Consider the following 25594-nt stretch of genomic DNA (forward strand, 5'->3'; position numbering starts at 1 on the left):
GAGGCTCACATGACCCCGGGACACTGCAACCATCATAAATACGAGTCAGTTGCCAAGCCTATGAATATTGATCACTTGACCATGGGGATGTAGCAACGGTCGTAAGTGTGAAAAACGGTCGTAAACTTGCTTTTTTTAGTGCCGTAACTTTGAACAGTCACTAAACAAACTGTTGTAAGATGAGGACTACCTCTGAAACCCTATAAAGTGCAGGATTTCCCTCTCATTTTAGTTATGAAAAGACCAAAAGGTGCATCCAAGCATCCCATCTTTCAGCATGGAATTCTTCTGGCGAGCTCTTACAGTCAACCATTTCAATCTGTGCTGTAAATCTATAAAGATGGAATGTCAAACTGGTTTACTCATCAATAAGGGAGAACCTTAAATTGAGCTTTGACATCCCAAAGTAACACAAAATATCAGTAAAGAAATAAACAGCAGTAATCTTATCACATATTTCTTGTTAAAGTGAAGACAGAACTACGATGTAATTCTTACATTTTTAATTTCAAATTTGTCTCCCTGTTGTTTCAAACAATTAAGGGTCCAGCAATTTACATTCACTAACAAGCTATGGAACATTCTTTAGGAAATATAACAATAATTATTATAACTTTTCATTTCAGGTAAATTTCTTCTTGTGAATGTCACCTTCTATTCATTACTAACTTTGTTTAATCAGTGTGCAAGCAAGAAGATCCTGCCATTCAAGGAAAATCTTCTTTTTCCATTTCTGTTAGGGGTCTCTGTGTGTGTGTGTGTGTGTGTTTGTGTGTGTGTGCGCGCGTTCTCACACTGGATGATGGAATAAAGCTGTGGACTTCTTCCATGTTGCCTTGTTCTCAACAATTCCTCTTGGAGATCAGATGGATTTACAAATATATTTAAGGCACTTCTGTTTCAATGCTGGGGGGGAAAAAAGAAAGGACAGTTCAATGCAGATGAAGAAATTCATACTTAGACAGAAGAGAATATTTATTGTTCAGGGTTAAACCAAGTACCTTGGTGCTGACTGAGCTTGGTTGTTTTCTTGTAGGTGTTTCATTACCCAACTAGGCAACATCATCAGTGTTAGAAGGAAGTGGGGTTTGCTCTGTTTATATAAAGTTTGCCTTATCAACATTGATGGGAGTGTTCTTGGGTAGTGATTAGGATGCAGTTTATTATTGGATGGTTTGTTTATTGAAAACTCCTTAATTTCAGCAGACATGGACAAACCTAATCATAATGTCAAAGGGGAAACTGAGCATTCTAGACCAGCCTAGGTACAAAAATGCTAGAGAATTTCTGGAAGCCTCAGACAAATCAGCGATCAACGGGCATGTAGAGATAAATAACAGCTACATACCATTCAAAAAAGACAATAAAACCATCTAAAAAGGAAACAAAAGACCAAAACACCAGCAGTCAACACCCAGATAAGTAGAGATTAATACCAGGATTAATTCCAGAAAAACAATCAAGCAGTAAACAATACCCCAATCAAGGAAATGTCTATTCAGACAATCAAACAATAAGTAACAATCTAATTAAGGAACCCACCAAAAGCACTCCCACCAACACTGACAGAGCAAGTCACTGGTAGATAAACAGAGAACAAATTCCCTTCCCTTCTAACATTGGTGATATTACCTTGTTGGGTAATGAAATGTCTGCAAGAAAACAAGCTGAAAGAGTGCCAAGAACTCCACAGACTTCATAAACCTTCATACTTCCACAAATGAAGCTTTAATATGAAGCTTCGTTATGAATCCCACCATACCTGGCTCTATGGTGGCTCTCCACCTTCTCCCTCTACAAAATGACTTCAATGACTTGAACATGTCAAAAGTGCAGTCAAGGGGTCAAGTTACTCACAAACAATCATTGGGAAAATTAAGATTTTTCATCTTCCCATTTTCCCATTCTTCTGCCAAAACTTGGTGGTAGAAAGTTGAAAAATTAAAGAAAAGTTTGAGATAGTTTATTAACTGGTAGATTTCTTAAGAGGACATACTTAAGAGGATACACTTAAGAGGACATAGTTGCAATGGGCATTGAGCAAAATCCCACAGAAATAGACCAGATGGGATGTCTACTTACTCTTAGAATAAGTTGATCTCTTGACCTTTTCACAAATAAATGCTGCATTTTTAAAGAACCATGGATAGTTTTGAATGCAGTACCTAAAATGTAAACCAATATCAATAGATGAACAGGATATATTTTGAATCGTGTATTCATGGATTGAAATCCTCAGCTGATGTCTGAAATTAAAGTAGCAAACATACTTGACTTCCAAAAATTGACTTCCAAAACATTGTTTTCAAGACTGAGCAATAAGAAATACAAAATCTTAAGGACTTCTCCAAGTCAATTCTTATTCCAGGGCTACTGAAACTACAGCTTCGACGCTTCCTTTGCTTTTAACTCCCTAATAGATTTTATTGGAACAGAAGTTCATTTTATATTTCCTGTATTCTCTCTGAGGCCTTGTTATTTCTCCTATTCTATTGCTTCTGAGATGAAAACCTATATGGTAATTCCTTGCTAAGGTCACAATAAATTTATTGGGTGATAAATTCAAAAACAAGGAACACTGGGTTTAGAAACTTAGCTGTTTTGCACTCCCCCCCCCAAAAAAAAAAAAAAATTAAAAATCCAAGAAGAAAATAACCAATGAGATTAATCTTACAGATCCCTGCAACAAAATTTAGTTATATTTCTACCAGGCTAAAATTCAGCTGTGTATTCAAATGCGAAATAAGGAGAATAGAGAACAATCATCAACTGTTGCTTCTCCTCTATGAAATTATCTCACACAAGAACCAAGGTGTCTGACTGTTGCACACAGAATATGGCTGACAAAAAACATATTAGGTAGGGAAGAACAAGGTATCTATTATCACATGTTTTTTGAATATATGGGAAGCAGAATTGTTCATTGTTGTGCATTCCCAGATATTCATATCTTGATATCCTATTTACTTCTTTGCAGAGTCATAACATTCTGTTCCTGATAGTATGGGTGGTGGATTGGACTGGGCTATCTTCATATATTTGATGGTTTTATTATTAATTCTTACTGGTTTTACTTGTGCAACATTGTAATCCACACTCTCCGAAGTGGGGTGGTATATTAACATCTGTAAAACTAAGTAAATGGATGAATAAATAGATCCAAGAAATTGTCTGATCCTGAAGTTTGATTTCTACTTATTAAATATGAATCACGTTTGTTCTGTTAATGCCCATTCCTTAAATCTGATGAGATCCCTTTTAAGGAGGCCATTGTATTAAACCCATAAAATTAAATCTAAAGTAGCCAAATTCAACTGATGTCCTGTTCCCTCTCCTCACATTTCTAGACCCAGAAATCAGGTGCAGAAATATCTAATGATTTGTCTAGAATTTTTTTCATGTAAACTCAAGGAAACATTCTTCCCTCATATGTGCTGAGCCTGTTTGAGATAATTGGGGTTCACCAGAAGGATGAATTTTCCTCTGAAGAACCATCTTTGGGGTCATTCGATGACTTCTGGTATCTTCATCTATCACCCACTCGTTATTGAAGTGACATGTCTGCCTCATTGGTCTAGTTTGGAACATCATGGTTGGGGAACTCTAGAAGATGCTAGAAGTTTCCTGATGCTTGAGGGTGAGAACATGCAAGAGAAGGTGTTGTCCAATGGTGATCACCAAAGCTAGCTGCTGGTAAAGGACACGCATTGTGGCAATCTCACCAAAGTTTCATAAGAAAAGATGGGGAAGTAGAGTTTAGGAGAGACTATAAAGATCCAGAAACCAACATGGGGGATTGGCTTTCTTCTGTAAAACATGGACCTCTCTTGCTTCAAGCATCAGCTTGGAAGGAGAGTATCACTCAACTCTTCACCAAAACAAAGCTCCCTTGTGAGAAGCTACACAACTTGTAATATCTAGATTCCTAACTACGAACGTACATGAAACCATTTTTAGATTTACCTCATAGTGTGATCCCTTGAGTAACTCCGGTCTCTGGTACAGAAGCACCGTTGATAAAACTTGCACAACTCCATCACGCAAGGATTCAGCTTTTGAACCGTGAGGGGTGGCACAGTCACAAAATTGCCTTTTTTGATGACCTGTGTGCATTCTAGGGGGAAAAAAGTATGTAATCCCAAAATAATCCATGGGATTGACATTTTACTACTGTGTAATAAGAGATTTGTTGGCACACCTGAGTACTTTTATTTAAAGAAAGAATGTGTTTTTGCACAGAGAAAATCAATGTTCTAGAGTTTTGTTTTAAATTGCCAACACCACACCACACAACCATCCTGGGAAATCAACTTTTTACATAACATCTAAGTGGAGATTTCTGTGACTAAGTTGTGAAATTGCTCTATTATGGCTCCTATGAAATTGCATTAAAGAAATATGATTTCGTCATTAATTCCAAATAATGTTAAATATTTTTTTAAAAAATAGTCATTTAAAATTTTCTATTGCATCCAATAAGGTTTCCTCCTCCCCCCCCCCCCCCCCCCAACCCGTTCATAAACTACGGAAAATGAGAAAGCAGATACCGACGTTCAATAAAAAACGTAAAATAAATCAGTCAGAAAGTTTTGTAACTTGTCCTGTTAGGAACCCTCACCCCCTTTCTTTGTCCACAATGCACACGTGAAACAGGCGGGCACCTAAACAATCCCCTCCTTAGGTTCAACTACATTCCTCTGCCCGCCTAACTTCCATAAATTAATAAGTCCCCTTAAACAACCTGAGGTTTCCTCCCCAATTAACATCTATGGAGATTCTCAGTTCCCATTTGCATTATTCAGGTGTCTCTGAGGGCACAAATAAACCCCCTCAAGTGGCCTCAATGACTCTCAGGAAGAGGGCTAATGATCAGATGATATAAATCCTTCCATTCTCCATCATTCACTCAGAACTGAGGAAGCCTTCTTTGATGAGAAGTAAAACATCTTCAAGAAAAAACATTGAAAGTCCAGTTGCCTTTTGGAAAAGCACCTTTGGAACTCCCAAATTAACGTACCACCGATGACAACCCAAATTCTCATCAGTTTTGTAAGCTAACTGATCTTTCTCCAAGAAATCGTTTCCTGATGATTGATCCCTTTGGTAACCCAAATAATATCCCCTTACACTTAGGAGGAACTGAACCTTCCTCCAATCTCAAACTTTCTCCCTCTCTGCTCTTGGAAGTTGAGCCTTATCAAAAGTCAACTCTTTTTTTTTTTCCTCTTGAGCTGGGAGATTGGATTCCCTCAGGAATCATGCTTAGCATTCTTCATGACTTTGAACCAGTTACATGATCAGAGAGAGGTAGGGAAGTGTTGTCCCCCCAAGTAATGAAGAGCTGACGACATATGCCTGAGCTGTCAGAAGGAGCCATGAAATTAATAGAAAATGGCATCTAATTACAGCAGAAGAGGGAAACCAGATTCAGGATAAAGAATCACATACAATACTCGACAAGCTGTCAGGGGAAGGGGCTAGAAGGGTCTCAGATCTATCGATGGTGTGACCTTGGTTGGGTCGTTACTCCCTGGATGAACTTACCTCAGAGTTTTTTGCAAAATTTAAACGGGAAGCAAACTGAGCTCTGAGGAGTAAATCAGAAACTGAAACTCTTCCTTGTTTTAATTTAAACTGAGCAATGTACCAAAGTGAGCATTGGAAATCATCTTTTTGAATCCAAACTCTACAGGCAGGAAGCTAAAACCAAAATTTAGGTTTTTAGTCACTTCTTGCCTTGAAGCAAACAGATATCTACAACTTCTACTTTCGCCTCTTGCAAATGACCTATTTAAAGCATTCAATAACACCAGCAATTTATTGTTAATTAAAAAAAAACAAAAACAAATACAATTTGCCTTTGCAGGTAGTCCTCAACTTACAACCGTTCGTTTAATGACTGTTCAAAGTTGCAATGGCACTGAAAAAGTGACTTATGACCATTTTTCACACTTATGACCGTTGCAGTATCCTAATGATCGTGGGAACAAAATCCAGGCACTTGGCAACTGGTTCATACTTATGACAGTTTAGTTTACTTTACTTTATTGTCATTGCACCTCGTACAACAAAATTAGATACCATCTTCAGTGTACATTATGATTATGAAAATAAACACAAACACACATCCTTCACATTCTATACCTTGAATTGAAAACCCCTGATATTGCATTCATATTGCACTATACAGTAGAATTCAGTAGAGTTACTGCCCTGGGATAGAAGCTGTTTTTCAGCCTATTTGTCCTTGTTTTTATTATCCTGTACCGTAATAGTTCAAAAAAAGGGGGTGTCCAGGATGAGATGGATCTTTGAGAATGTTTTGAACTTTCTTAAGGCAGCGGGAGCTATAAAGCTCTTCCAAAGAGGGGAGAGGGCAACCAATGATCTTCTGGGCAATGACATTAACCCTCTGGAGTGCTGTCCTATCTGCCACTGTGCAATTGGCAAACCATACAGAGGTGCAGTAAGTTAAGATACTCTCTATGGTGCAGCGGTAGAAGGTCACCAGAGTTTTCCATTCAGTTGTTGTTTTCTGAGAAGACTCAGGTAGTATAATCTGCTGTGCCCTTTTGACCAGTGCTGCAATGTGAGCACCCCAAGTCAGGTCCTCTTTTAGGGTAACACCCAAAAACTTAAAACTGGCCACTTGCTCTCCTCAGTCTCTATTGATAAGCAAGGGCTGGGTGTCTGATCTGTTGCTTGTATCCTTACGATTTATATTGACCGTTTCCTAGTATGATTTGATTGTTGATTGTGCCCTATGACTATCATTAAGTGTTGTATGTTATGATTCTTGATTCTTAACGAATGTACCTTTTCTTTATGTATAGTGAGAGTATTTACACCAAGACAAATTCCTTGTGTGTCCAATCACACTTGGCCAATAAAAAATTCTATTCTATTCTATTCTTCTATAGTCCACTATAAGCTCCTTGGTCTTATTGGTGTTGAGTGTCTTGGGGGTCACATGATCACCTTTTGTGACCCTCTGACAAGTGAAGTCAATGAGAAGCCAGATTCACTTAACGACCGGGTGACTAACTTAAGAACTGCACTGACTGGTTCATTTAAAAGCAAGGTGGCAAGCAAGGTTGCAAAATGGGACAAAACTCACTTAACAGCTGTAACGTTTAGCAACTGAAATTTTGGGCTCAATTGTGGTCGTACATTGAGGACTATCTGTAGTTGTTACCATACATGTGACATACATTCAGAAGAGTCCACGAAGGCCAGTCATTCCTGAAATGATGACAAAAACACAGATTTCCTTGGTTTTAATATGTTGAGTATAATATTATGAATGTAAAGTCCGTTGTGTTGGACTGTTCTCTTTTCAAGATGGGATTTGGATTCAATCACAGTAAAAGAACTGAAGCTTATAAAGTCTTTGGGGGAAAAGGAAGAAATATCTCATGGGACCTTCAACATCTCCAGAAGTTGTGAATGCTCCAACACTAGAAGTTTTTTAAAAGATGTTGGATAACCATTTGTCTGAAGTGGTGTAGGGTTTCCTGCCTCAGCAGGGGGTTGGACTAGAAGACCTCCAAGGTCCCTTCCAACTCTGTTATTCTCTTCTCTTCTCTTCTCTTCTCTTCTCTTCTCTTCTCCTCTACTCTACTCTACTCTACTCTACTCTACTCTACTCTACTCTACTCTACTCTACTCTACTCTACTCTACTCTACTCTATTCCATTCCATTCCTTTCCATTCTATTCCATTCTATTATATCTCTTCAAGAATCTCTCCTGGTGAAAGAAAGAAATAGACAGCTTTATCCTGAAGGTGAGGAGATGCCTGGCTCCCAAAACCACTCCATTTTCTGTCACATTCTTGAACTGAAGCCAGGCAGAAAAAAAATAATAATATATCATTTCCTCATACTTCAGGGGTGAGATGGTCAGGTATGGCTGGGCCACTTCTAGGGACAATGGCCCTATTCTTTTTCCAACTCTCCATCCCTCATCGCCTGCTTAAAATTAAAAAGTCATGTGCCAGCAATGAGCAAGTTATATGCTTCAGTGGAAGAAAGCCAAAACGAACAAGGAAATTGTTGAGAAGAAAATGTATACCTACTACCAAGTCCAAGCACTAAAAAAAGACTTCTCAATTCTTGCTTTCATCTCCAATATTTGATCAATCTTTTGGTCCTGGTGGAAGTCTCAGGGGAACACCTTTAAAAGCCAGAAGTAGAAACTCCCTATGGTTTTCTGTTATTCCCTGACCATCTCCATGGGGTCAACCCACTAAGACCATTTCCTTATAGTTGGCCTTTGGGGTTGAGGCTACTTTTTCTACAGTGCTTTTCATTCCTGCATGTATGTCTTCATTCTTACTTTTAAACAATATAGGTGGAAGAGAACTTGCTGTTATTTTAAGCAGTATCTCCCCTTAATCAGTAGATCTACTTAATTTTCCAAGTCAAGAGCAGGCAACCCGATGCTCTCTATACGGCTAGGACGACAACTCCCACAATTCCTTGCTGACAGCAGCTGACCATTTCAGAGATCAAGACACTACTGCATATCAGATTGAGATTACAGGAAACAGATTTGATAGATGGTTTGAAAAACTTCCTAGCTTTAATGGCAATTCAATAGTGAAGCCAATGAGCCAAAGAGTTGGTGGACACCATTCAGTGGGTGTGTTGACATCAACACATCTATTGAAAGCATCAGAGATGCTTTCATTTGGATCCTTGCACTAAACAAAGAGTTGGATTCAATGACCTCAACGGTGTCTTCAATTCTGGGATTGTAACATTCTGTAAAATTCCAAATTTGGCAGAAGGAGGGCAACCTTCTGTCTCCAATCTCCAATCTTCAGACTTTTATTTTTCTACAGTGATGGGTGTCCTTACTTCTATCAAAGGTTGGACTTCCAGAACAGTGGCCTCAGACCCACAGCAGGCATGGGATGGTCATTAATGAAAGAGGCAGGATTGGCATGGTGGTATTCACCTGAATTTTTGAGGAGCTCCAGAGGTCACAAGAAAGGGGCTGGGGGCAGGTTGAAAGTCAAGGAATACAAGATGTTTATTGAGCTTGAAAGCAAATAGCAAGACAATGTGGCAGAATTCACCTAATGGTTCCAGTTGTTATTTCTGCTCCTATCAAGGCAGGCCATACATTCTACTCCACAAGCTAGTTATCCACAGAAATGATCTATAAATCATGTCATTGACTCTATAAAATCATGCAACAATCCAATCATGGAATAAGAGGTACAGTCCAGTCAAATTAAACCTTGCAATACAGTAGAATCTTCTGTTCGAAAATCCTTGTTCAAGACCCTTAAGCTTGGCAGAGCTAATTTTTAGGGAATTTGAATATTACTGCAACCTTAATAGTACTAATTCACTCTGCCCCGTGTTTTCCATAAACAACCTCCCTATGCCGTAGTGGCAGAAAAGATGAATTTTTACTCCTATCAACCCAAGACTGTTTAAATTTCACATTAGAAATTCAGCTCTGAATGAATTTGAGACCAGTTGGTTGGTCTCAACTGGAATTTGAGATGGTTGGTTGGTTGGTTCCTTATTTTTCTGATCAGCCTGCCAAAATCCAGCCTACCTTTCCCCCTTCCCAACACCATTTACACATTCCAGAGCATCCATGGGAAAATTAACAAAACCATATGGGCAATTTTGCAGGATGTCCATTCAATGCAAAAGAAGTACAGGGTACTTAAAGCAGAACAGACTCGTGCCCCAACCTAAATCTTCATAATCTACCTTCAATACCAATATACCTTACAGATTATTTATTGCATAGATATTATGCAATAGGAGAGTGAATTCAGCCTATCAGCCAGTTCTGCAACACATATCAGTTACAGGTATTACAGGTATTATAACTGTAACGTGTTTGACTTACAACTATATTTGATCCCGGAATTACAGTCGTAACTCAGAGCCATCATTACGCAAGTCAACATGTGACCATGATCAATTTTACAATTTGGTGGTGGCCATGAAACAAACACCATGGTTGTTGTTGGTTTTTTTTTTTTAATGCCATGGTCATTAAGTGAACACCGCAACAAATACACCAGCAAAAATCTTACAGGACTGTAGGCTGCAAACAGCCATAAATGCGAGTCAAATGCCAGAAAGCAATCATGTACCCATAGGCAGAGGAGTGGGTGTGAGAAATTCAAAATCAGTCATAAGTACCTTTGGAGGGAGGTCTCTCTTAATTTTGAATGGTGGCTGAAGTTGCTGGTCATTAAGCGAGAACTATCTATACTCTAAATTAATGGTCTCCACCCTGATATCCTCCAATTGTGTAAATTTGGATTCCTAGAACTCTCCAATTGAGCCACGGCCATTGCCAAGAACTCTGGGAAATAAGATCCACTCATGTGTAGGGAGTCAGCATTTCCAGCAAGCGACTGAGTTTGATCTAGAAGTTAGGACCGTGGTGGCTAACCTTTTGGGGCTCCCATGCTGAAAATTGCGTGCGCAGTCACACGCGTGTACTCAAATTGCAGCACCCAGAAAGCAATGTGCCCGGTCCTCCTGCGCATGCACACGCAACACACGCCCCACTCCCTTACCTGTACTGCACATGCACGCATCTCCCAGCTGATATTTGGCCTCCCTGAGGCTCGAGGGAAGCCTCTGGGGCCTCCGGAGGGCCTCTGGAGCCTGGGGGAGGAGGCTGTTTTCACCCTCCCGGGGGGGCTTGAGGGAAGCCTCTGCAGCCTTTGGAGGCCAAAAAACGGGCCCATTTCAGCACTTCCGGTTTCATCACTTCCGGTTTCATTACTTCTGGTATTTCGAGAAGGCCCATTTTTTGGCCTCCCCGAGGCTGCAGAGGTGGAAAAAGGCCTCAAACAAGCCAAAAATCAGCTGGGAGGTGTGCACATGCACAGTGCAGGTAACTTTGGCTGGGGCTCATGTGCCTGCATAAATGGCTCTGCGTAACACCTGTGGCACACGTGCCATAGGTTCGCCATCACGGGGTTAGGGCATCAGGCTAGAAACCAGGAGACCGTGAGTTCTAGTCTTGCCTTAGGCATGAAAGCTGACTGGATGACTTTGGGCCAATCACCAGGACATTGTGAGTTCTGGTCATACCTTAAGCATGAAAGGCAGCTGGGTGACTTTGGGCCAATCACTAGGAGACCATAAATTCTAGTCCCACCTTGGGCATGAAAGCCTGCTGGGTGACTTTGGGCCAGTCTGTCTCAGCCCAACCCGCCTACCAGGGTTGTAGAGCTGTGGGGAAAATAGGAGGAGAAATGCATATTTAGATATGTCCATTCCCCGAGCTATTTCTAAAAATAATAAAGGTGGGATATTTAAGATATTTAAATTAAGAGAGAAATGATTTTTTTTTTAAAGCTGTTGCCATTGTGCCAGCTTTGTGCCAGGATGGCTGCACCACCTGACTCTCTGTTAAGTAATTGCTGAGGGTAAATTTTGCCCATTCCAAGAAAAGCAAAAAATAAGGAAAGCCGGCAGTCAAAGGCTCAGCTTTCAGATCAATGAGTTGCTTGAAATAGAATCTTCCAGGTTAAGAGTGTAGATTTGCCGGCGAGGCTCGGTGGCTTTGTGATGAAGAGATGGAAGGGAGAAGATGCTACTCAAAGGGACCATTTTCAAAGGCCCAACCTTGCAGAGACAACCTCAAGGGAATATGAGCTAATAGGGTCAGCGGATTGAAGAATGCAATTATGCAAAGAATTTGACACCCGATCTTTTTATCTCCCCTCTTCGGCCCAGAGAATTCAGCCGTTTCCACTAAATTCAACCTAAGCGGCTCTGAAGAACCTTCTTGGATGAGGAGCGAAACGTCTTCAAAGAAAAAGAAGAAAGTTCGGTTGCCTCTTGGAAAAAAAGCACCTTTGGCACAACCATGACCTGGATCAAGGGTCACCAACCTTTTGGATCTCAGGGATCACCAAACACATAATTTTAAATCCTGCGGACCACTAAATGAATTTTGACTGACGGTAGCTTGCTGATATTGGTGAGAAAGTCGGTCCCATATTCCAGAGCTGCAGTAGTCACAGGACTGGCCCTTTGGTCATCCCGGAGCAGCTGCTCCTCCCCTCCATGGCAGGCCAGTGCACCCAGGTGGAGAAGCAGCTGCTCCAGGATGACCAAAGGGCCAGTCCTGTGACTACTGCAGCTCTGGAATATAGGACTGACTTTCCCACCAACGTCAGCAAGCCACCCCAGGGCAAATTTCCTCTCCCCACCATTGGTCTTACCTTCCAGTTCCATCTCGCATGGCCCTACGCAAGGTAAGGTTTGCACTTGGCTGAAGGTTGGGGGCCAGAGGGTAGGCGGGCCATGTAGGCGGTGCAGCCTTGTGTTTCCGAGCACCCTGGATTAATTGCTTTGGGGGTGGGTGGTTTGGGGGAGACATTTCTCTGCAGACAACCAAAATTTTCTCACAGACTAACAGTGATCCCCAGCCCACCGGTTGGCGACTACTGACCTGGATCATAGAGAATCTCCATACACAGATGCAGGGAAGACGTTTGCTTGAAATGTGTGCAGTTTTTCCTGACTGCTTTTTCTAGAGGTGTCCTGCTACAGCAAAGGGTGTCAAACTGGATTTCTTGGAGGGAAAAATCAGCATTGTAGTTGTCCTCCATGGGCTGGCTGGGGGAGATAGACAGCTTCCTGCAGGCCAAAACGGGGCACAAGGGGGCCAAAAATGGACTACACAGGGACCCAAAATGGGCTGCGTGGGGGCCAGCCACATCCATCCATGCCCCATTTTTGCTAGCAGAGGCACTGTGGGCCTCTCCTTTGCTATTCCCAGGCTGGCCCCACAGGCCGGTTCTAAGCAACCCCTGGGCCAGATCCAGCCCCTGGGCCTTGAATTTGACACCCCTGTGCTATAGCAATGCAGATACACACCGCAACAGGAGTGTCTTATATGCTAGTGTGTATTTTTGCCCTGAATCTCTTACAATATTATTAGCATATTATCTTCTTTCGTCGGTTTCCTTCACCAATGGTCCTGCTTCAGAAATATATGGTGGTCTTTGATTCCCAACAATTTGTTTAGTGACCATTCAAAGTTACAATGGCAGAGAAAGACATGCCTTACAACTGCTTTTCACAGAGATGACCATTGTAGCATCCCCGTGGTCACATGATCAAAATTCAGATGCTTGGTCTGATGACCCAAGGCGTGGCACAAAAGCAACAAAGTCACAAAAGTAAGTAAAGTCCCTTTAATACCTCCAACTTGGCCCCCAATGTCCAGTTATCATCAGCTGGATAAAAAAAAAACTCTCCCAAGAACAGTTTTTAAAGGGAAGAAATTCAGTCCGAACCCAAAGTACATATAAATTATAAATAAAAACCAACACAAACCATGCTGCAGCAATTAACGACACAGGGCAGGATAAGGAATTGCAGACTTCAAAAGATAACAAAACACACACAGTTGGTAGGACGCAGGAACCTAGATAAGACTTGACAAGCAAAGATAATTCACACCTTCCTTCCAGCAAGTTGCTGTGCGCAAATGCCCTTTTTAAATCCTGTTTTCCCAGCTGCTGCTAATGAAGGGAATCAGGGCCCTTTTCTCCCCCGTAACCCCCATAACTCACGTTGCTCCCTTCTCCATTCCTCCCTGCATGCCTTAGGATGAAGAGGGGGTGGCCCTGGGTTCCTCGGAATGCCCAGCCGGACTGTGCCCTTCCCCAGTTTCTTCCACAGCCACCGGAGCCACACTCCCACTCCCTGTCGGCTGCTCGACCTCACCCTCAGAATCAGATTCCAACAGGGTCATGACACTTGGCATCTGATGTAGAAGCCAGATTCACTTAACAGCCGTGTTAGTAATGTTACAACTGCTATGATTCACTTAACAACCGTGGCAAGAAAGCTTATAAAATGGGGCAAAATTCACTTAACAAATGTCTCATTTTACAACTCAAATTTTGGGCTCAATAGTGGTCATAAGTCGAGGACTACCTGTAATATGGACCAGGCATGCATTTTTGCCCTTTAAAGGAAGGGATTGTAAACTTTTTAAAACAGGTTTTTCATCTGTTTTCTTCCAATCCTGTTGATCAGGTTAGCCATCAGAACAAGTGGAGATGCCGGGTGGAATTAAAAGCTATTTCCAGGCTCAAATCCACATTAGAACAAAATTTCATTTTTCTTTGGCAGCTGAAAAGCAGTAAAGCAAGGCCGTATCTCAAAAAAAGTTAATATCACGGGTGCAGATCATAAGCTTAAGGATTAGAAGCTTGAAATGTTTTTAGTAGTCCCACTCAGAACAAAAGGAGAAGAGGCAGGAACGAACGAGAAGCTCAGAACAAAAGGAATGAATGTGAAATGTGGAAACTGAGAGGTGAAAATAGCAGGTGGGATGCAATTTTTTTCTGCATCAGGGTGTATTTTTTTCATGTTTGGAGACTGTAAGAACACTGCACAACAATCCTCCAGATGTATGCCACGTTTGGTGGCTCAGAAGAAAAGTACTTACTGGAATTCACCTTTGATAAGTTGTCGCTGTTAGGCCTTGGTGACAATGTCACAGGTAAGGGTGTATTTCTTGTCACTGAAAGGAGAATCAGAAGATAACACATTAGTAAGAACGGATTGTGAATTGCATTGCTTTAGCGGAAGTTCCACTAAAACTACAGTTATGGGTTAGCACCAGAGGTGGTATTCAGCAGGTTCTGTTGCGGACATTTTGAGTAGTTCAGCGAACTGGCAAATCCCACCTCTGACTGGCTTCGCCCCCCCATCTCTTCTCTGCCTCCCGAGTCCCAGCTGATCGGCTGGGTCTTCTTTGGTTGCCCTGCACAGGAGAACGGAGCTGGAAAGCAGGTTAGTGGGGTGGGGAGGGAATGGGGATTTTGCAGTAACCTTTCCCCAGGAGTGGGGAGGGAATGGAGATTTTACAGCACCCTTCCCTTGCCACACCTATCAAGCCACACCCACCAAGTCACACCATGCCCACGAAGCCACGCCCACAGAACCAGTAGTCAAAAATTTTGAACCCCACCACTGGTTAGCACAATATTGTCCTTCATGCACAGGAAGCCGAACCACGTTCTCTATATATGTCTCCATCTTTGGTTCATTTCTGGAACAAATGAACCGGAAGTATGAAGTTACCCATCCCAAAACAAGACAAGCATCCTTATATCATCCCGTTCAAATGATTATGCATTCTATTTTGGAAAACTCCAATGTCTGGGAAGCAAGCTAGTCCATGGATTAATTGCTGTCACTGTCAGAAAATTTCTTCTTACTTCCGGGTTGGATCTCTCTTTCACGAGTATCCACTCGTTACTTCATATCCTACCCTCAGATCAGAGGTGGGGGTGCTGGGGGTTCACAGGGGTTCAGGAAAGCCCCTAGCTAAGATTCTGTGCAGTTTTCAGAGAACCCCCAAATCCCACTCCTGGTTGGCCCCGCCCACCCCACCCCTCCCAGGAGTCCACCATTTTGGATGCAGACAAGTGCAGGGTTCATATGAAGGCTCCGGGAGGGCGAAAAACGGGCCTCCTGGGAGTTTGGGAAAGCCAGAAATAGGCCCATTTCCGGCTTCCAGAGAGCCTCCAGAGCGCAGGGAGGCCATTTTCACCCTCCCGTAGGCTCAAGGAAAGCCTCCGGACCCTGGGGAGGGCAAAAAGCCACCCCCCTGCTGCCACCATGTTGCAGGAGGTCAACTAGGCTATTTCCATCCAGCAACCAGGCAGGCGGGGGAGTTGGTACAAGTAATCCTTTTGATGTAACCTGAAAATATTAAATCTTATATTGAATGATATACAACTGGAGGATTGAAGCCCGGTGTTCAGAAACTTGTCACCTCTTGAAGAGACAGCAAGCGGAGAAGGGACCATAAAAATTCCAGCTCCGGAAGATACTCCCTGGGAACTCTTCAAAAGATAGGTTCTCAGAGAAGGGGAGGGGGGAATTAACATGTTGGTTCTTTGTTTGACTCAATGCACATCTAGATAAGGGGAGGGGTCGTAACTCCCCATGTCTATTACTGCATGCCTGGGAGCATTTAGATTCTGCTTTGAACCGTGCTGGAATCATCTCTTTTCAATAAAGGATTCCTTTTGAAACATCTTGTTTTCAGCAGTTCATTCTTTTCGATTGAAGGGGGAAAGGTTCAGTACCTGACACCTTTGCTAAAAAAATTTGAAGCCCACCCCTGCCTCAGATGCTTTGGGGAATCAGTCAATCCCCTCTTCTCTGTGACATTCCAGAGACCAACAGAATACTACACAGTATGACACATAACAGTTGCAACTTACTAGAAGGAGGATGAGGCTTCAAGGCAAGTGGTTTTTCTTCTGTAGATGGAGAAGCCAATGGAGAAAGAATGCCCATTGCTATTAATATTGAATAATAAAATCATTAGTTTGATCTCAATTAATCAAAATGAAATTTAAATTCTAGAAGACTAGTTACAATAAGGGGGAAACCTGGGTTAAAAAGAACGTGTGGCTCTTGAGCTTCGATACCCTAAAAGGATTTTCCGTTTGCATGAAATGAAGTCTCTCTTAAAAAAAACTTTCTGTGCATATTCTTAAAGGCTTAAAAGCTTTATTAAAAAAAAAATAACATTGGTTGGCTGAATGGAAAGTTTATTTCCATAGTCTAGGATTCATTACTTCATGCTTCACTTACTGTCAAAATAAATACTATCAAGAGATGAATTTGCTCTCCAACTTTTTCAAGGAATGAAATTCCTCCAGTTTTATCTACATAAGTTGGGTCATTTCAATTGAGAGGTGTCATCGAATAACTAAACTTGGTTATCCCTGCAGGTGGCATTGCCCCATTTATTGTGTGTTTCCCTAAGAGCTGAGGATCGCAAATATGAATACTCAGGAAAAAGAAACTGGCAGGGGAAGGAAAGTGAATGAATGACATTAAACCAAATGAAAGAATGGCAGTTTGGTGTAGTGGTTAAGGCATCGGGCTAGAAAGCAGGTGGCTGGGAGTTCTAGTTCCTCTTAGGCACGAAGCTGTTGTGATTCGCTGGCAGACTGTGCAGACAGCAGTGGAATCGGACATTGGGGGAGAACGGGGACCAGTCAGGGAGTCTGGAGAGGACTCGGACGAGGGTCCTGTGTCCAATGCAGAGATGGGGCCAGGACCATCTGGGAGTGGGGTGCTGCCTCCGGACCCCGTTGGCAGCAAGGCAGAGGACCCAGGAAAGCCAGTTCCCAAGTGTGCGTGTGTGCAGAGCTGCTAGAAGGCAAGAGCAGCTGAAACAAAAGGGGTGACTCGGGAGTAAGGCTGGGAGGTGACTGTCCCTCCCATAAGATATAAAGGACAGGCAAAGGTGACGAAACCTTTGCAGGAAGCAAAGTTGTTCGTTCTGTTTGGATTAATCCTTGAAGCTCTGTGTGGACTTTGTACTTTGTTGTTTTTTTATAATTCATTTGGTGCTCTAGCTGTTGGCAGCAATTCAAAGGAGAGAAAGGAGAGAAAGGTGGGATCTTATCCTGAAGGGACTGTTTGGGACTCATTACTGGCTGGGAATGAAAATAATTCCCAGCATTGAAATAAAACAAGGTTTGTTTTAACTAAGTGTGTTCTTCATTACAGTCTCAGGAAGCCTTGGTCAGAACAGAAGCCAGCTGGGTGACTTTGAGCCGATCACCAGGAGACTGTGAGTTCTAGTCTCGCCTTTGGCATGAAAGCCAGTTGGATGACCTTGGGCCGATCACCAGGAGACTGTGAGTTCTAGTCTTGCCTTAGGCATGACAGCTAGCTGGATGACCTTGGGCCAACCACCAGGAGACCGTGAGTTCTAGTCTTGCCTTAGGCATAAAAGCCAGCTGGATCATTTTGGACCAGTCCTTTTCTCTTAACACTAGGAAGCAAGCAATGACAAACCACTTCCAAAAATACTGCTAAGAATATTTCAAGGACTTTTCCAGCCAGTTGCCAGGGGTCAACAATGACTCAAAGATACAAAAAGGAAAGGAAAAAGGAAAGGAAAGGAAAGGAAAGGAAAGGAAAGGAAAGGAAAGGAAAGGAAAGGAAAGGAAAGGAAAGGAAAGGAAAGGAAAGGAATGGAGGAAAAAAGCTTGGTAACTTGGCAATGAACAAGAAAGCTGAAATACTGAATATTTCCAGACTTTGAACGCTCACTTGGTGCTGGCTGGGTCATAGATAGAAAGTCTGATTGGATCAAAGATGGTTGGGTAGGAGCAATGTTAGATCCCACTGAAGCATTTGTCTGCAACCAAGATGAGATCTGGGGAGAAGGATCTGGAAAACTTTTCAGAGTAGCAGAGTTTTGCCATATTGTGAGCCGTTGTGGGATTGTTTCATCCTCTTTCACAACAATGGTCTTAGCTTGTAAAGGTATCCTTTGGGCTGGAGAAAAAAAAAAGAAAGAAAAGAGCATGCATCAACAGAGCTTCTAATGGAACATTTATGATTGACTTAAAGAGGTTTGTAGCTCCTGGAGTAAAATGTGATGTGCTTTTATGTTTGATAACTTTCTTGGGAAGGAAGAGATTTCATTGGTTTGAATGCATGGTCCTATTGCAATCAAACATATAACTTCACTTCCTTGCCAATATTCTTTAACTAAACTCCATAGGATGATATCACCTTGATTCAGATCTATTATATTTAACAGATTAACAGGTTAAAGAGTTGGAAGGAACCTTGTAGGTCATCTAGTCAATATCTCTCCCTTCTTTTCTTTTTTTTAAGTCTCACAGAAAGATAATTCTTCTTTTTCTTTCAGTTCAATACATATTTTTATCATATACTCCTATGACATTCCAAATTGAAATGTTCTGCAAACCATGGGCATCATCAGAGGGGCCCATAGATATTGACCTCTGACATCCATCATGACATTCATTAATTCTCATATTATTTTTGTTATTAAGATAAAGTATAGACTGTTGTTAGTTTGGGCACATTTTGGCCAGTAAGCCACACTTACAACCAACCCACTTTTAACCCCTTCTCTTAGCTGGATCTTAGCTGGAAGTCACAAACTCTAAACTTGAGATGATCTTGCAATCCAGTTTGGAGATACATTTCTTGCCTTCTGTTCAACTGTATCTGATTCTTGGAGACAAGAATCCCTGCAATTTTCTTGGTGAAGTTTTTCAGGAGGGGTTTGCCATTTCCTCCTTCCTTAGGCTAACAGGGCAGGACTAAAACTCAGACGCTTCTGATTTCTAAGCTGATGCTTTCATCAAATTGGCTTTCACATACAATATACTTATATGCCGTTTTGAATGTATTCTAAATAAACGGAAGACTGGAATAAACATTATCTTAAGCAAGTAAAATCCCTTAAAATAAATGTGATAATATTATACCGCATGAAGTCAGGGACGGTTTGAGCAGTCTATGTGTCAGGGCTCGGGCAGTTACCCCCATTTAAAACATGAGTCTCTAGCCAGATTTTCAAAACTTAAAGAAGATTTATTAGGAGTAAACATGCCGGCGCTGCCTGGGTGTAGCCAACCCTGAGACACATCATTCATTGTCAACCTTGATCCCCACCCCCTGGGTGTATCATAATTCATATTCTCCAATGGGACACATTCATAGCCAAGAGTCATCAATCATTCTCTCCAGTTAGAAGTTTTGTGTGGCAGAAACTTCGGTCACCTAGAAACTTCTTTGAAAACATCCATGGAATGCAAGTTGTCCACTGCTCCCCCCTCCCTTTCTGTTGGCAACTCTAAAAAAACCATAGACATATTTCATGAGTTGACACTGTGATCGATTGGTTGAAATTATCAAATTCATACCACAAAACTACATAGCCTATATAAGAATGGTGCAGTTGGCCTAGAGGTGGAGCTATCGCGTCACAATCAGGAGACTGTGAGTTCAATCCTAGGTAGAGGCAGATATTTCTCTCTCTGGGCACAACTGAGAATATATCTGCTGAACAAAACTCCACATTGGTGATAGGAAGGGCATCCGGCCATTAAATACTCTTTTAGCTCCATTCACTTGTGCAGACTCCACCCCGCAAGGGGTTATGGGGTCGTTAAAAAAAGATGAAGTATGTAGCCTATACAGAACTCACTATGAGCTGGCAGAAATCTTGACGAAGTGCTGGAGACTTCTATAGCAGCAGCAGAAGACTTTGCCAAGGTTGTTTTAGCAGATGAAGGACCAGATTCTTTGGAAGCGTTGGTCTTCAGCCACCAGGAAGCTTGTACCAATGGAACTTCTGGCCCTTTTGCTTTTCCAGGCTTCAGCCAATTTGGCTGCTTGGTCAATAACGAGTCTTCCTTCAAGGCACCAGTTTGTGTCCAGGTAGACAACTTTGAAGCTGAAAGATGTTAAACAAATTTATTGTTTGTGGAATACGTTTCAGCTTCACACTCATATATTCCCATTGATTGTATATAAAGGCTGTACATGGATATTAGATCTCTAGGGATACCACTTGACATGCTTAATAGGCTAAATGTTGATAGGATGAACTACAGAAAAGCAGACAATTCTGTCCCCAAACAAAATGTAAGATTGCTAATAAATTGATTAGCCTGTTGTTTCACTAGCTTGTGTCCAGGAGGTGTCTTCCTATTCTTCCACCATCATTAGATCGGCAATCTTGTGAACATTTGTAGCCCATGAATGAGGGATGGAGGGATGATAGATGTATGGATGGAGGCAGGAAGGGATAAAACTTTATGGCTATTACTAAATGGAGTATGGAAAAACAGTGGTTGCATGTGAGGAGTGTTGACATGTTGTAAGTATGAAGGCTACAAACCCTAGTATTTACAGCTGGCCAGTTGAAATCAGCTTACATGCCAGCCAGCTAGTCAATGTGGATATATATTTTCTGAAGAGCAAGAAAATGTCCGTCATGTGTACAACAATCAAATTATTTCAGCTCCTCCTATTGGACCTAAGTTATTTTAAAATATGAGCAGATCTTCCAGAGGAAACCAAGGAACAAAAGCTGACCATCAATTTCAAAAGAGCGTCTGATTAACGTTTAGACTTTCTAGAAATCTGGGAGAAAATAGAAGAACCTGCTGCAGAAAAATCATATTTGTAAAGTTAGGTATGTGTCTAGCCCAGAATATTCATTTTTGGGGTGGCACCAGCTTTTTGTTGTTATTGTTCTTATTCCTTGTCCACATCTTAATTCCATTTTCTTATTTCTCTCTCTAAGCGGAATAATTCAAAATTTGGTGTAAAATTCTGACTTTATTTCACCCAAGTCAAACTGTGAAACTGAAAAAAACCTGAGCTTCTGGACTTTTTCCTCAAATGGGGGGAAAAATGAAAATTTTGATTTTAGGTTTTGATTATTAGAATGGTTTTGCTGTTCTAGAAATGGCTTGAAATGTGGAGAAATATAAAGCTTTAATATAAAACTGAGATTCTTTTTGTAATCTACTGCATTTAAAAAAGTCAGATGTCACCTTTCTTTCTTTCTTTCTTTCCTTCCTTCCTTCCTTCCTTCCTTCCTTCCTTCCTTCCTTCCTTCCTTCCTTCCTTCCTTCCTTCCTTCTTTCTTTCTTTCTTTCTTTCTTTCTTTCTTTCTTTCTTTCTTTCTTTCTTTCTTTCCAGACCCTTGTTTTTCCTTCTCTTAATTTTCTATTGTTTCTTTTTGTGTTTTTATCTTAACATAAACTTTAATATAAGGACTTTTTAAAAATACAGAGATCAATTTATTCAACTTTCGAGAAAGAAAAGGTTCATTTGTATATCCCTGATAGTTAAAAAAGAGAGACCTGTAATAACATTTTATGACATGCAACAACTATTGCATGCTGTTGACTGCTATTTCCCTCTATCAAATGTCAGAACTGGCTCCAATGAACATGCAGCCATGGTCTACTCTAATCCCTGTTTTCATTGCTCAGTAACTCTCTCTTCTGAATTAACATATTCAGGGCATAATGTTAGACCCAAAGAACTAAGAGTGACACATGGAGTTACTTCTGATTAACTGCTTTATAGTTGCAGGATCCAATCTTGGTTGGTCAGTGGGACCAGAGGCTTTGGCTTCTCAGCTTTCAGGCTCATGCTGGAGCCCATCTTCATGCTGGAGCCCATTTTCTAGGCTCGTGCTAGAGCTAGAGAGAGGGGCTTCAACACAAGTCTGAAAGCTCAGAAGACAAAACCTTTGGTCCCAGTGACCCACCCAGATTGGATCCTGCAACATGATCCTGGGACATATATATTCACCTTCATTTGTGCTTTATAGTTGTTTGCTTACAGACAGAATCTTGCCAGACTAAAGCAATAAATCTACAATAACTATAGATATGCTCTGTGAATTGCTAGGGAGGGTCCAATCTTGCTCTCTTCCTGCCCACCAGTCATTCTAAACCAGAGGTCTCATTCTCGCGGCCCGCGGGCCAATTGCGGCCCGCAGTCCGATATCCTGTGGCCCCCAACCGTGATATGAAAGTATAATATTAATGCGTTCTCCATGCGTCGCTAGCTGGCTAAACACTTCTATGTGCGGCCCAGCCTCACCCAGACTCTGCCTCCAGTGGCCCCCAGGTAAATTGTGTTTGAGACCCCTGTTCTAAACTCTGTTGTCCCTTTGCTCTCTAGCCCCTCCCTCCTGTAACTCCAGGCGACCTTCTGTCACATATACTCACCCAAGAAGTCTGATATGTTACCGGAAAAAGTGTAGTTGACTATAGGAGATTTCTCTATTGCTTCCCATAGATTGGTAAGATTTCTGCCTATGGAGAAAAAAAAAAGTGTGGGGAGATGAAAATATCACCATTGCTTTTGGTTCAGTGACAACTATAGCTAGTGATCAGATCACTGCACTGAAGTTGCCTGTAACAGTAACCTGAGCATGACAAGGTTGAAAAACTTTGATTCCCCATAATCCAGAGCAAACAAAATATCCTTACCTTTGCAAAATTTAACACCGTATATCTATATCTACATTTATAATCTATATCTACTGTATATCTATGTTTATATCCAGATGGGGAATAGAGGATAGATGATAAATGATGTGCTGCTCTGTGGGCTCCAAGTGTGTCAGCAGAGGTAGGTCTTCAAGCATTTCAGAGAGACGAGGACAGTGGGGGCCTACCACAGGTGGGATTCAAAAAATGGTTTACTACCGGTTCTGTGGGCGTGGCTTGGTGAGCGTGGCAGGGAAAGGATACTGTAAAATCTCCAGTCAGAGGCGGTATTGGCCGGTTCTCCGAACTACTCAAAATGTCCGCTACCGGTTCTCCAGAGCTGGTCAGAACCTGCTGAATACCACCTCTGCTCAGGACAGGGGCATATGACAAAAGAAGGCTCTCTTCCTGGGCCCCACCAGTTGGAGTTCTTTCATTGATGGAATCCACAGCGTACCTTTCCACTCTGACTAGGTGGGACAGGCTGATGAAATGGGGCAGCCACAGCTCTGCAGGTCACCTGGCCCATGCCAGGTAGGGCTTTAAAGGTCATTGCCAATACCTTGAATAGAACCCGGAAGCAAACTGGCACCTAATGCAGCTTATGCAGCAGAGACAGAGGTGGTATTCAGCAGGTTCTGACCAGTTCTGGAGAACCGGTAGAGGAAATTTTGAGTAGTTTGGAGAACCGGCAAATACCACCTCTGACTGGCCCCGCCCCCATCTATTCTCTATCTTATGAGTCCCAGCTGATTGGCCAGGTCTTCTTTTGTTGCCCTGCACAGGAAAACGGAGCTGGAAAGCAGGTTAGTGGGGTGGAGAGGGAATGGGCATTTTGCAGGATCCTTCCCCTAGCATGCCCCCCAAGCCACGCCCACAGAACCAGTAGTAAAAAAAATTGAATCCCACCACTGAGCAGAAGAGTTCCAGGTACCATCCTTGGAGCACCCAAGATAGTGCATGCAGCTGCATTCTGTATCCCCTGAAGCTTCCGGATATTTTTTTAAAGGGAGTCCCTTTGCAATAGTCCAAATGGGAGGTGATATGTGGGTGAGTGATTGAGCAAACGGCCTCTCAATCCAGGAAGGGATGTAATTGATCCACAACACAAAGTGGAGCAAAATAAGCCTCTCCCTTCAAAAACTCATTTACCTTGAGCTAACAGAATAACAGAGTTGGAAGGAACATTGGAGGTCTTCTAGTCCAACCCCCTGCTTAGGCAGAAACTCTACACCACTTCAGACAAATGGTTATCCAACATCTTCTTAAAAACTTCCAGTGTTGGAACATTCACAGCTTCTGGACGCAAGTTGTTCCACTGATTAATTGTTCTAACTGTCAGGAAATTTCTCCTTAGTTCTAAATTGCTTCTCTCCTTGATTAGTTTCCACCCATTGCTTCTTGTCCTGCTCTTCAGGTGCTTTGGAGAATAGCTTGACTGCCTCTTCTTTGTGGCAGCCCCTGAGATATTGGCACACTGCTATCATGTCACCCCTAGTCCTTCTTTCCATTAAGTAAGACATAACCAATTCCTGAGCTTAGGTAAAATGGTATAATCCATAACTGGGAGGCGGAAGAGAGGTAGATTGAGAAAGAAGAGACATACACACATATATGAGGTTGAACTCTAAACAGTACATTCCTGAACAAAGAAGAATCTCAGGTTTACCTATTCGTCCTGATATGACACAAATGTAGATGCAGTCTGTATCATTGCTCTGGCTCACTGAAAGAAGACAATTGTTTTGTTAACTTATTTAAGGTTCCTTAAACTGGAACTAAAATCCAAACAGAAGCTAATTTTCAATTCGCATAGGGAAGGAAATAGCAAAAAACTAAAAAAACAAAAACAAACCCAAAACCCTTAACTCTCTAAGGTTCTAAAATCAAAATGCTGCTAACGCCAAGGGATAACAAAAAAACAAACAAATAATTATAATGTATACGGTGGCGCAGTGGTTAATTAGAGTGCAGTATCGCAGGCTACTTTTGCTGACTGTCGGCTGCCTGCAATTTGGCAGTTTGAATCTCACCAGGATCAAGGTTGACTCAGCCTTCCATCCTTCCAAGGTGGGTAAAATGACGACCCAGATTGTTGGAGGCCATAGGCTGACTCTGTAAACTGCTTAGGGAGGGCTGTACATAAGTCTAAGTGTTATTGCTATTGCTAAATGCAAAAGGAAATGATTTTGGGGAGGGTTAGGGTCTTTGCCTGAAATTTGGCCTGAAATTGCTTTTTTCAATTGGTTCTACAGTTAAAGGATTGAGGTATGGACTGGAAAGAATGCTGGCTTGATTCTATTGTGCAAAGCTATTCTCCATAAAATTCAAGGAGGCTTATGTTAAAATTACACCAATTAAAATATTATTAAAAATTGTACTAACATTGAAACCAAGAGAGCTAAGAGATGGATGGGATGGGATGAGGTCTTCTTACCCCACCAGCCTAATGTTCTTTCCTAAGTTACATTCCCTTCTTCCTCATTTTCTTCATCTAGTCATGTGGAATAAGGTTGATCAGCCAAAGAGACAGCAACAATTCTTACCTGACACAATGGAAGTCGACTTGAAAATCTCAGTAAGATAACTAGTGGAGTTTCCCACAATGTCCACCAGCAACGCTGTAAAATCTAGGGAAGTAAAGAGAAGCATTTTGACATTCCAAAGTTGTTCTTTCCTCCCATGGAAGACAATATCTGTAGCTCGGGGTTGAACTGTGGAATCATTGAGGATCTCTGAACTTGGATGTTTGCTTGCAGAC

General features: G+C 41.8%; 1 protein-coding gene across 1 annotated transcript; it reads right to left on the reverse strand.

Annotated features, from left to right (window-relative positions):
- Nucleotides 1-526: 526 nt before the first annotated feature.
- HHLA1 (HHLA1 neighbor of OC90) lies at nt 527-25485 on the reverse strand. The gene is made up of 10 exons (XM_087959010.1): nt 25380-25485; nt 24503-24559; nt 22570-22656; nt 20022-20270; nt 18104-18331; nt 16252-16329; nt 14463-14537; nt 3964-4114; nt 2083-2165; nt 527-906 (listed from the first exon to the last, which is right to left on the reverse strand). The coding sequence occupies exons 1-10, from the start codon at nt 25483-25485 to the stop codon at nt 863-865; spliced, it is 1158 nt and encodes a 385-aa protein (XP_087815136.1). The 3' UTR covers nt 527-862.
- Nucleotides 25486-25594: the final 109 nt, after the last annotated feature.

This window comes from Notechis scutatus, chromosome 3 (genome assembly GCF_049901735.1).
Source record: "Notechis scutatus isolate UNSWTSFEM ecotype Mainland chromosome 3, rNotScu1.2, whole genome shotgun sequence".
NCBI classification, from domain to species: domain Eukaryota; kingdom Metazoa; phylum Chordata; class Lepidosauria; order Squamata; family Elapidae; genus Notechis; species Notechis scutatus.

Bases quoted from the DNA above. Each gene is read 5' to 3' on its own strand.
- HHLA1 (XM_087959010.1), bottom strand. From the start codon at position 25,485: ATGCTTCTCTTTACTTCCCTAGATTTTACAGCGTTGCTGGTGGACATT. The intron at 16,330-18,103 runs GTGAGCGTTCAA...CAATATTAATAG, and splicing joins TATGACCCAGCCAGCACCAA to CAATGGGCATTCTTTCTCCA. The intron at 4,115-14,462 runs GTAAGTACTTTT...TTTTCCCCCTAG, and splicing joins CTTATCAAAGGTGAATTCCA to AATGCACACAGGTCATCAAA.